Raw genomic sequence first — 12,699 nt, forward strand, 5'->3', positions numbered from 1 at the left:
AATCTCGCCATTAAAATACCTATCCATAGAGAGCAACAGGCCTACAACAATAAAATCTTCAAGCATTACACTTCACTCATAGTTAGAAAAGTTTGGCGGATGGCAGCACTATACATAACAAGCATTACACAGAAAAAACTTTGTTAGGTTCACAACACGGATACACTCATTCCAACATGTACCAATTCGTCAGAAGTTCCACAGAGGAATATGGGTGAGTTGTATGTCTGGTTTAGTCATGGTAGGTTGGTCCGAGAGGCCACAGAGAGTTATTAAGAATTCTACACATGCCATGGAATATTTAGTAGTTTAGGGAGGTCGTTCAAGTATTATATCAGCAAATTTTTTGTCATTTTTGACCCCCTCCCCCTTGTCAGCAAAACTGAACCCCCAAAATTTCGCCAGCACTGCCCCACCTCCTAACGCATATTGGTGGGATCAGAAATGTACGTGGGAGGTGGGGCTCGTGGGTCTCCCAGATGAAAAAAAAATTAAAATTTCCAAAGAAAATACCTTTATATGTTATAATTGATTTCTGTTAATTTTAATGCTATTTGAAGGTCAAGAATTGAAAATTTCTTAATTCATTGCGACCGACCCTTTAAGCCATTTTATATGTGAACCCTTGACCTGCAGACTAAATGTGGTCCTGAAGATTCTGGTGTGACTTGCCCCCTCAAACCCAATTTTGTTAAAATGAACTAAGGGACACATTTACAGATCACTTGAATGACCCATGGCACAATTCCAAAGTATCTAAGTGGCCAGTGAGACATTCAAATATCACTTAAGTAATGTGCAACAGTTCCAGAACACACAATCCATTGCACATTTAGAGATCTCGAGTGACGTGACAATTTTAGATCACATAAGCAGTCCCCCGCCAGTGTGGTTCTACGCCATTCAAGTTAATTATGGACATTCCCAGATTACTGAAGTGATCCATACATTCCAAAAATTTTGCAATCCCCCTATAGTAAAATGTCAAATAAACTTTAAATCTATGACACAATTCTTACTGAGACACGCAAAGCCAAAAGATGATACACTCATGACAGAGAACAAAGACAATACTCCATGCTCTTTGTGATTGGATAGAATTAATATGTCAAGTTTTCTAGTCTTCAAATAGCACTAACTTGCAAAACCAGCTTAAGACTTCGAAAACAAGGCGGTGCAAAGTACCAGGCATTTCAGCTCTCGTCTTCATCTGCTTCTATAATTTTTAGAGATTTGTATCAGTCAGTGTACAGAGTGCACACAAGATCGAGGGTGAAAGTCCACAATCATTGATAGACAATGGGGGAGATACAATGATGTAATATACAGGGTGTATAGCATTTTAGTTGTGAGCCGCTGATCCTAGAGGCATAATACATATCTCATAAGATTTTTGAAACTATAAACTGTGTAAACTTATTTGACAAATCATAAAAAATAGCCAACATCAGTGATTGCTGAAATATTTTTAATGACTAAATGATCTCTTCTTTCCCATTTAACAAGAAAAAAAATATTCATCTTCATAAAATTATACATTCGTCACGCCTCCGCTTTCAAAACTTGTCCATCTACAGATGTGGAATCAGCGACATCTCCAGCAGGTACTTCACCAGGAAGTACACATTTCCATAATCCATATGTCTTACCAACTGTGTTTTGCCACAGTCTAAGAGTTCCGTCTTCACTACCGCTAGCATATAATTCACCGTCTGGGGAGAATCTAACGCAATGGACAGGACCAAAGTGACCTTTGAAAGAGTCTGGATGAAATAGAAAAAGTCATGAGTAAACATTCAAAATTCATCTTCAATTTTTCTTTTACAACCATGAAACCACTGTTGCTTAAGAAAGGAGTGTGATGAGCATGTCCATGTTAGAACAACACAATATGATTCAATTCTACTCAAACAAGGTGATTCAGTTGGTAAAATCGTTTGTCTAATGCAAGTCAGGGAAATATGTTCAGACGAAGTGCTGAGTTCCATGGCAAATTTGTTATTTTGATTTCTACCATCAACAAAATCTTCCTAAGCCAAAGCAGATGAGTTGACCATCTTTGGTCTTGGCGACACGGGATATCTTCATTTTAGACTCATCCTCCTTTTTTGCTGTTGGTTTGAAGGGAAGGCATCAGGCTTGATGATGCACAAACATGTCTTTGCATATTGCTTGCATTAAACAAAAGATTTCAATAGCCAAAATACGTTCTTTTCATAAGAAATACATCATTCAGTGTATCAGTTGCATTAAATGTATTATTCATATTACTCTGACTGGGCTGCAACTAGATACTTTCACCCGGGGCAAACTGGCATTTTGGCACCTCTTGCCACATAGAAGAAGCAGTTAAAGGGTGAATTTTACACCCTTTCTGGTCCAGCATCCGTGGCACCAGACCTACCTGCTCACCCCAGTTACGGCTCTGAAAATCTGGCACATCCATCAAACATCATTGTTGCAAAAATATTCTACTATATTCAGTTGACACATCAAACTAATCCCGTTCTGGGTTGTTGCTACAAATAAAGTCAAACTTGGTTATAACGATATAGAAGATTCCACAAAACTTTGTTGTTACTATCCAGTTACCATTGTGGCCCTGGTTGACATTTTCAAAACCTTTTTTTGGTGAAAAATTTCTATCAGATGTAATAGAATATTATGCATGAAGTTGTTTCATAACAATTAGGTGACCATATTTTATTTTAAAAATTTCAAGAAGTTAGGATCATGAACACAGATTCTCACCGAAAATGCTACCAATTGTCAACAAAATTGTCAATTATTGCTTATAAACCACCATTGGGGAGAATTAAATTGCAAGTTTGCAGTAAATCAAAATGTATTTCACTCAAAAAAAAAAAACCATGGCAAATTTGCAAGATGAATATTCATATTTATAGCCATATCATAATATAATTATCAAATTATCTTCCCTGATTTTAATAAAGGTTAAGTAATTAAAGTAAGCTTTCAGTGGGGGGAAAAAACCAGAAATATTTATTTTAAGAAAGTCTGGAAGGGCAAAATTATGGGAAAACACAGGACATGTTAATGAGCCAATCGGAGAGTCAAATATGTAATCATTAAGTACTAAAAGAACAACAGAAATATCATATCAATAATATGAGCTTTAATCGTAGGAATTACTTGGGAAAACACCTTGAAAATGGAAGCAGAAGTGACAAAAGAACTTGTTATATTCACGGTTGAAGTGTTTTATAGATTGCAAGGTCCACCATATAGGTGCACATTATTCTACATGGAAATCAATCTGGAATCCCAATTATCGACATTACAACCGAACAGGGTTGGTAAAAAAACTTTTGGTTGTAAAAAAAACATTTACATTAAAATCAATAAAATTTCTGAAAAATCATTCAAATTTTTGATAATTAATAGAAATAAATTTTTTATTAAGGTAATTAACACTATATTTTCATATTGATTAATCTATAAATATTTCTGACATTTTCACAAAAACCAACTTTTGCAATATAATTATTTTATAGCTTAACTCAACTAATTATTCCGTGTTTGGAAATTCTTAATGTTATTATTAACCATACAATAAAGATTATTTCTCCAGTTACTTTCCAATGTGCTTAATAATGAAGCTATTATGCAAAAAAACTGGGAAAATATGTATATAATGAAACATAATTAATGCAGAATAATTAGCAATGATTTACAATATACAGGGTGATTATAACTAAAATTCCAATTTCAAAACAATAAAATAAGAGGCACAGGTCAGAATGGCTTGAAAATTTGCATGAATATTTCTGAAGCAATGAAAATTTGCATGGCAAAAAGAAAAAAAATACTTAAAAGGAGTCGATACCTTTAACATGGTGAAAAACTATGCTCTAATAGAAAAATATCCTTAAAAATACAATTTAACAACTGATTTATTTAAAATTTTTACATATGTTCTTGATTGTATGAGCTATCCTATACTGGTATAAAGTTTTACATATCTTGGCTACTTAACTTTTTGTAAATTTTGAAAAAAAGGGCATTAAAAACAGCTGGCGTGCATGATAAAATACCATGACATCAATGTAATGCAATAACAATTGGTTCCAAATAAAGCAACTTTTAAGTTCATGAAATGAAGCAAAAGGTTGAGATTTCATTGATTCAATCTTATTTAAAATTAAATTTAAAATTAGATTTTAAATACTATAATTTGTTTCATTTCATGAACTGAATGGTTTTCTTTATCCAAAGATGGTGTCACTCTGCTATTACTACGAAAGTTTCATCAGCTGGCTGATGCGAACATAAATGAACAAATGATGATACCAAGGTTTAAACCAAACAACCCTGCAACCCAAAGTTTGATTGTATCAAACTATATGGTGAGAGTGAGGAAGGAGACCTTTTTTGCTTGCCACAGACATTTGCGAAATGGTCGTTTGTTACAGAATCTGGTCTTTTTTTTATTTTTTTTTAGAGACAGAATAGCGAAAACATGAATGCAGTCAAGCTCTGTAACAACCTCTTTTGTAATGATAAATAATGTCGATAAACCTTGCTTATAATAGCAATGGAAATGCAATGATCTCGGATTTATAACAACACATTTTATTCTGTTTTAATGGTTTTCATCACACTGAGGAAATGTCTGTCTCTTGGAAAAAAAAATTAAATGTTCGTTGACATGGTCATTCATATGAGCCATATAGGACAAATTCCAGTACCTTCCCAAATTTTTTTATAAAAATGAAGTTTCTTCAACGAAGTTTAATTCATGATTTTAACTAGAATCAACAGTCAAGTTAATTTATAAATTTTGTAATAATGAATATTTTTATAGATATTCCTCTCACATAGTTGCCATGTTCAGTTGTTATTTTTTCCCTAACAATACATTTTAGTAGTCTTGATGTAGCACAGTATTTGTTAGAAAGAGTAATTTGTAAACAATATTTAGTGATTTTGCCGAGAATTCTCAAAATTTTTAGTGAGAATTAGTGATTTATGGTCCAAATTTCTTGTATTTTTCTTGATCAAATACAGTTACTTTAAACACAATAAAAAACCAATTCATGTACAGCATTTCATTGCATCTGATTATAAATATTGTTATCAAAAAAATTTCTTGAAAATGTCAACCTCCGTTATAATGACAACATTTCACAGAATCTTTAATGTTATTGAAGTTATTGTAAACAACAGAGTTTGACTGTACTTGGTGATATCTGCAAAACAGTAGGCTTATGCATGTATGTATTCTGTAGATTCTGAAGTATGATTTTGTATGCCGGAGGTACAAGGCACCATGTCACAAAAGAAGACTTAGTGTCCTATACCTCTGTGTAGTGTAAGAAAATTATGCTAGCAGCAAATTAACACAATTATTCCAATATTTAAAAAAATGGACAAAGTGCAATTTTTACCTCCGGCACACAGATTTTTCAATAATTAATTTTTTTTTTAAAGTTTAGTGTCATTCAAGGATTTAATTGTACAATATCTCACCAAGTTCTTTTCCAGTTTCATAATCATACTTGTACATTTTGAAGTCATCACCACCACACACAAATGATGAGCCGTCAGGATGAAGTGATACTGTATTCACTAATGTGGGAACATCAAATTCTTTCAACTTCTCCCAACTATGAGAGAGAAAAAAACAGAAATAGAAGATGAACATTTTAATAATGCAATAAACAAAAGAATGAAATTGAATGAAGTATTTTATTTCATTTATTTTATTATGACAAGGGAAGATTCAGATTTAGCAAACATTTCTTAACTGTAAAGAGCTGAAACATGAATGTCTTAGCCATAAGTAAATACAGGCTCCTCAAATGGGAAGAGAAGTAAACTAAGAGCATGTTCCTAAATATGTATTGTGGCTCTCAGAGGCATAGAGCCAAGATTATTACTCTGTGATTAGACTGAAGCAAAGTTTATCCAGATTATATGATAATTATATTCATTAGGGTGCTCCAGGTACCGTAAAGATGTTATAACCAGAATTCAAAAATGCAGGAAAATATTTTGTAACACTGAACTTATTATAAGAGCTCTTGCTGGCACACAGGGCTTGAACTATGAAATGAGACCTATTTTTTTTTTAATGGAAGGACATAGGTGTCATTGGAATACAATCGAAGTGGTTAACATTTTCAACGGGATGAACAGAATGGACTAAGAGTTATTGAATTCAGAATAGAAAATCCTAGTGCTTCTAAAAAAGAACATCAGTATAGTTTGGTAAGGTACATCTCCAAGTTGTGAATAAATTTCAAAGCATTCCTGTTTATCTGCATTATGAATTAATCCATCTAAATCAGCGTTTCTCGACCGCTGGGTCCGCGGCCTGATACTGATCCCCAACATCATTCATACAGAGTCGTGAGTGGTTAGCCGTTTCATTTTTCCTCATTCATTTTCTGTTGGTCATGCATTTGACTGGACCTTAAAATCACAAAAATGAATGAAACCGGGCTGCAAGGTTGAGAACCACTGATCCAGATTATTACTAAATCATTACAGTTTAACTCATGAGCCATGGATGTCAAAGGTTTGAGAACTTCTGCCATAATGCAGTTAGACCTCAGTATAATGTCTTCTAATTCTGACATCAACCCCCACCTATAATATCTGTCTTTAGGGTTCATGAAATTAAAGTAAGGTCTAACTGCATATAGTCAATAAAAATTAACTCTCATTTACACAAAATAAAAAATACAAATCAAATGGCACAAATAATCACCTATTAGCATCAAAAAAACAAACAGAATGCCCATGAGTAACGACTAGAAAGTTCCCATCTCTTGACAATTCTAAGCTACTTGGATTAGAGTTGAATTCCAGCTTCCTAATTTCCTGTTGACTCACAAGATCCCATAATCTAGGAAATGAATAATATGAAAAATAATAGTTTAGTTTTTATCTAAAAAAAATATGTTGTATCATTAAGAGCATCTGCAAAACACATGCTCACAGTCAAATAATTTCACAATGAGCTAGAGTTAATAACTCAAAATATTAAAACACTTGTTGTTTTTTTAAATAACTCTTTGCAGTTTGAAGTGCCCACTGAGGGTTTAAAGTTTTTCTTCTTTCGGCACTTATTTATCAAAGTCTGAATAATTTTTTTTAGAATTTTCAAAGAATCCATGTTTCTCATGAAGAAATCCATATACAGTCAAATCTCAACAAGTTGAATGTGCAGCGATTGACAAAAATACTTCTGAGCTATCATTAGTTCAGCTTGTTGGAAATTCCAAAGTGTGGGAAAAAGATTTTTTAAAATAACGGCACTATTCACGAATATCATATCAGTAAATCATGTCAAGCTACTGGAGATGAAGAAATTTGAAAAGATAAGTTATTCTAATCTAATCATATTTGATTATTGAATAAGTATACTTAGAAATAAAACTAGACATTCATACTGTATTATGGAAATGGATGCATACATGATACTTGTATAAATGAAACAAATTATAAATAAAGTTTATGCAAGATAATTTTCTGTCAAAAAATAGTGATTTTTGACTGTTTTTATTTTTTGCCCATCTTTAAAGAGAAAGACATTCACTTTTTCTTAAGCAGACAAACAAATCTGCTACATTCAAATCTGTTAAATTTTATTGCTATATAAACGCCATTTAAAATCTCTCTCATTTCAGAAAACTTTTCTCCCAACTTAAAGGAAGAAAACTTTGAGCCAAAGGAAAATTTCAACAATCAAATACGGAAAAAGTTCTGGGACCGAGCGAAAACTTTGATTTAAATAGATATTCAAGTTATCAGAGTTTGACTTATTGCGAGTTGACTTTTTTTTTAAAAAAAGAATTCAATTCTGTATTTTCTAAATATTTAATACAGTACTTATGAAATATTCAAAGAATATATTTTTAATTATTGAATGTTGACATAAAATGAAGAGAATCAACCAGATGAAAATCTTATAACTTCCAATTTAAAATTTTCATTTTAACCACTTTGCAGTAACTTCTTAATACCTTTACAGCTGGTTTTTAAGGTTAGGGAAAACTTATGAATTTTTACCTTATTGATTTATCATCAGCAGCACTGACTGCTTGTCTTCCACCATTAATAAATAGTGCAGTTTTCAATGCAGATGTATGGCCGCTCAATGGATCAGATGCTGGAAATAAAAATATGCTGCTTAACAGGTTTCATGTTAGATTAGATGCCAGTATTTATAATATATGTGAGCATTATATATATGGCAAGGGTTCTCAACCTTTCTTTACCCAAGAACAAGTATTACGCTTGAAGCGATCAAATGGATCACTAATTTACAGCATATGATCATATGTTCTGTATTTTGAGGGACATTCTCTATTTTTCATATATTTTTGGTCGACTTTGTACAACACTGTCCATTTTTTTTCAATGAAGCTTATTTGAATTTATGATCTTTGCTAAAACTGAATGGAGATCATTTTTGCAGCATTGTAAATTATATTGTGGATAATTCCATGAACTGCATTGCGATTCATTAGAATTGCCAATAGCCTTTCATTTTGCACCCATTGCTTGTTTTCAGTAATTTCAGCAACAATTGCTGAATTGTGCAGACTGGCGACATTTGGCATATTTTGTTGTACTTAAAATCCCAATTTTCAATTATTTTATTTTCAGTGAAATATGGTCACCTGGTCTATGAAATTTTTTTTCCCCATAAAATAATTTTTTTTCACTGCGATTTATAGAGACCCTTTATTTTTACAGGCTTTAGACCAGAGGCCTTGAACCTTTTTCTAGTCGTGAGCACTGCGTGTACACATCATCAAAGGAAGAACACACTTACTGCAAGTAAAAACTTGCAGCGTGTTCTTCCATTGAGTGACAAATGCATGGAAAATCAGAATGATTTTAATCCTTGAATGCAATTTGTATAAGGTGTTTAATCAGAATGTTGTTTAAGCACTCGCGAGCACTAAATCGGACACGAGCAGAGCACTCTGAGTGCTTCGGGGAGCACTATAGTGTTCGTGAGCAACAGGCTGAAGATGCCTGCTTTAACATTGTAACAATAATTGGCAGATCTGTTGACAATTTCATTTTGTTTACTCTAATTAGCAATATCCTACATTTAGGATTGCAATTTTACGAAATTTTCTTTGATAAGATATAATTATCCTTAGTACGAAGGTCTAATTTTTTTTATTTGAACCCATAATGATATTACCAATATCAATTACAGCAATAGGATATTATTTCATCATATTATTTCATTTTATAATCAAACCATCAAGTTTGCCTGCGGACCAGAGTTGGCCCGTGGACCACAAGTTGAGAAACACTGATGTATGACAATATTTTCTACTGATTCGAATCAGAAACAGTATTTAAAAAAATCCAATCAGAAAAATCTATCGCATCTAATATCCCTTAAAAAAATTTCTGTTAACTTGAGCTAACACTACAACATGATAAAAACAAATTTATAAATGAAACTATAAAGCAATCTAAAAGACCTGCCTCATAATACTCACTTGTTGCTAAAGTGCTTAAATCAAAGATTCGTAACTTTTTATCATTAGAGGCAGTGAGCAACAAATTCCCATCAGCATTGAAATTAACACTCTTCACTATGTGAGGGTGAGGAAATCCGTGAAGCTCTTTTCCACTTACTGCATCCCATAACTTCAAAAGAAAATAAGAAAAACGGTTCAGTGAAATTTACAAAATTACACAAAAATTAACATTTAATCAATGTATTTTTTGAACCACAATCTCAATGCCATTCACTATTCCTGAAATAAAGGATTGTAAATAAAAAAGACTGTGTACCAACAACCACAAAAAGGCATAGGCTATATGCATTGAACACTGACATAATTTGAAAGATTTATAGATGAAACATTTTATATAATGAGTTACTTTTGCTTCAAAATCAGCGGAACCAGTGGCTGCTCTTGTAGCATCTCTGTTCAAGTCAACTCCCCATACTGCACCTTTATGACCAACAAAAGTTCCGATCCAGTCACCAGTTTCTCCTTGACGCAACATTGGCTTACCATCTTGATAATAAAAAAATTGGTGAATGAGTTACCCATCAATATAAAATTTTATATTAAACTGTTTTTAGTGGAAGATAAAACTGAATAAATTACTGTTTTCAATGCAAAAAAAAAAGTATTGAAAAAGAACCCAAGTTCTTCAACAACATGGGCTACACAGCCAAGAGAGAGGCTATAATATTCTGTTTTGAGTGACACCGCCAGCAGAGGTGCTAAAATTACTAAAACATTGAGTGGGGGACTAAAAGTTGCAAGTCTTACCATTGTCACGGGACTCATGCTTGTATGCAGGGGGGGGGGGTGCATTGCATTGTATGGTGAAACGCTACAATCATAGTATGGGACAACCAACAACTTTCACCCCCCCCCATAATGCTTTCATCATGTTGGCACCTCTGACTACAACGATATAATGATAAATTCCTCTACAATGATATTTTTTCAAGTCTTGTTAGGAAATGGTTTTAGCCCAATGTTAAAAAAATGCATCAATATAATGATAATCCCTGTATAACAATATTTTTTCTTGGTCCCCAGAGTAATTATATCAAGTTTTTAATGTATATTCACTAATTATTGGGGCAGGGGTCACATTCCCTCAGCCCACCTCCATGTTCCCCACCCACAGTCACCAACATAGTGTATTTAGTGTATTAAAGCATAATTTTATAAATGTCACCAAAGTTCCTCTTAATTTTCAACATTCTTGCTTGCATCAAGCCACGTGATTTTGAAACACAAACTTTTTAAGCTGTGGATATGTACATGGAGCCAGACATTTTTATTTGGTGTACGGTGGAACAAGAAGTGATGTCACACTTTCCCGGTGTCCAATCTGAGAGCACATACATGGCATCACTGACAAGGGGATGTTCAAGAATAAATAAAATAAAATGAGTAGGTATTATGGCTAGCACCCGCTATTTGCCTAGTAAAGTGTACAACTGGCAGTACAAAAATTTATGATTCAAATTTCACACGCAACTTCAGTAATTTTTTTTCTTATCTTATATTGATCTTCGATTTTTTGGATGATAACATTTATCTGTTTTTCTCACTTGTATTCAAAGTTTATATGAAGCGTGGCTAACAGGGCTCCAGCTCAAGAGCTAATTCTCATTATTTGTTTATTCATGCTATACACTCACAATAGAGGGGGGCCTGGCAAAGGTCCCAGCTTGGGAATCCCTGCTGTAGATTGCGGGGGCCATGATGCAAGCCTTCATGACAATCGAATCATTTTTAATGACTTATATTTGGGGGTGAAGTCATGATGTGGTGGTGGGGGGCAAATAATGAGGGGAGCAGTACTCACACTGCCCCCTGCCTGGGCGAGCCATCATGGCAAAACAAAAGCAAAATCGAATTGCACTAATTAGAATATAAATTCAATAATTATTTTATTTAGTAAAAAATAAACCGCAAGCCTGTGCACATAAACTGAACTTGGGACTTTATCAAATCCGCTGTATATAGAAAAAACATCCAGTGACACGTCTCTCAAAAACAAGGGTCTCAATCTTTAGGGGAGTGTGAGCCACTTCATTGATTTTAAAACATATCGTGGGCCACTCAAGTTAACTATAAATGCGTTGCGGATCTCTTAAATTATCTGGAACCGTGCCACGGATCACTCATGTTTCGTAGAAATTTAGAATGGGCCAATTGAATGATCTAGAACTATGCTGTGAGTAGTTTGAATGATGAAAAAATGCATCACAGGTGGCTTAAGTGCTGTGGAGCTGTGCCAAATGCCACTTAAGTGATATGGAACTATGCCAAATATCACTAAAGTGATCTGAAAATCTGCCGCGGGACAATTAAGTGATCCGTAAATTTGCTGCAGACCACATGTCCCTCAATTGACCTGTAAATATGTTTTGGGCCTACTTGAGTGATCTGGAAATGTGCTGCGGGTCAATTAAGTGATCCGTAAATGTGCTACGGGCCGCTTAAATGCTCTGGAACTGTACTGCGGGTTAATCAAGTTATCTGTAAATGTGCCGCTTAGTTCATTTATTAAAAAATTAGGTTTGAGGTGCCAACTTTTGGAGTACACCCCTATAGACTATTAATTATATAAACTCACCGGCCAAGTTATAAATCCGAATATATAAATAAATCATTATAAATCATACAAAACCTTGTTTTAAAAAAAAAGAAAAAAGGGACAAACCTTTACAAGCAGATATTAGAAAATAGCCCGATGGTGTTATTTCACTGAATGCCAAATCGACAACCGGTCGCGTATGGCCACTGCAAGTGAGCGGTGTTTGCCTCAACCCGGACATTCCTTTCTCTTTACGGAAAATAAGTGGGAAAAAATGAAGACGAAATCGATCAAAGAAATCGTGATTTTAAATAATCAGAAGAAAGAAATGAACGCGAAATACATAGTTGAAGGAATTTAAAGAGGGGAGAAAAAAAAAACAACACACAACACAGAGAGGAATTACACTTCAAAAAAGTGCAAATATCCCCGAGTAAAAACAAATAAGTTGACTTCCATATTTTACTACTTCAAATGAATATATATATAAATAAGCTATTCATATATATATAGTTGAAGTTTGATTTTATAATATCAATAATTATTTTCATCCATTTTAATTTTTTTTTCCCCACAAAACGTGTTTCTCACTCTGTTTACCTCCATTTGCTTAGCTCCTTGATATTT

The 12,699-nt window shown here is 33.6% G+C and overlaps 1 protein-coding gene across 1 annotated transcript; it reads right to left on the reverse strand.

The window, feature by feature from the left end:
• Positions 1 to 1,450: 1,450 nt before the first annotated feature.
• Positions 1,451 to 12,500, reverse strand: wmd (serine-threonine kinase receptor-associated protein wmd). Its single transcript, XM_089243777.1, has 7 exons — positions 12,199 to 12,500; positions 9,883 to 10,022; positions 9,495 to 9,645; positions 8,038 to 8,137; positions 6,734 to 6,871; positions 5,491 to 5,627; positions 1,451 to 1,763 (listed from the first exon to the last, which is right to left on the reverse strand). Exons 1-7 carry the CDS (start codon positions 12,311 to 12,313, stop codon positions 1,543 to 1,545), a joined length of 1,002 nt encoding a protein of 333 aa, XP_089099903.1. The 5' UTR covers positions 12,314 to 12,500; the 3' UTR covers positions 1,451 to 1,542.
• Between the last annotated feature and the right edge of the window lie 199 nt (positions 12,501 to 12,699).

This window comes from Pholcus phalangioides, unplaced genomic scaffold, assembly GCF_987345545.1.
Source record: "Pholcus phalangioides strain wild (caught in Gottingen) unplaced genomic scaffold, Ppha-v1.0 ptg000015l_1, whole genome shotgun sequence".
Classification (NCBI taxonomy): domain Eukaryota; kingdom Metazoa; phylum Arthropoda; class Arachnida; order Araneae; family Pholcidae; genus Pholcus; species Pholcus phalangioides.

Excerpts from the sequence above, each read along its gene's own strand:
- wmd (XM_089243777.1), bottom strand. The coding sequence starts at position 12,313 with ATGTCCGGGTTGAGGCAAACACCGCTCACTTGCAGTGGCCATACGCGA. Across the intron at positions 10,023-12,198 it reads TCTAATATCTGCTTGTAAAG|ATGGTAAGCCAATGTTGCGT; the intron begins GTTTGTCCCTTT and ends TTTATTATCAAG. Across the intron at positions 1,764-5,490 it reads TGAAACTGGAAAAGAACTTG|ACTCTTTCAAAGGTCACTTT; the intron begins GTGAGATATTGT and ends TATTTCATCCAG.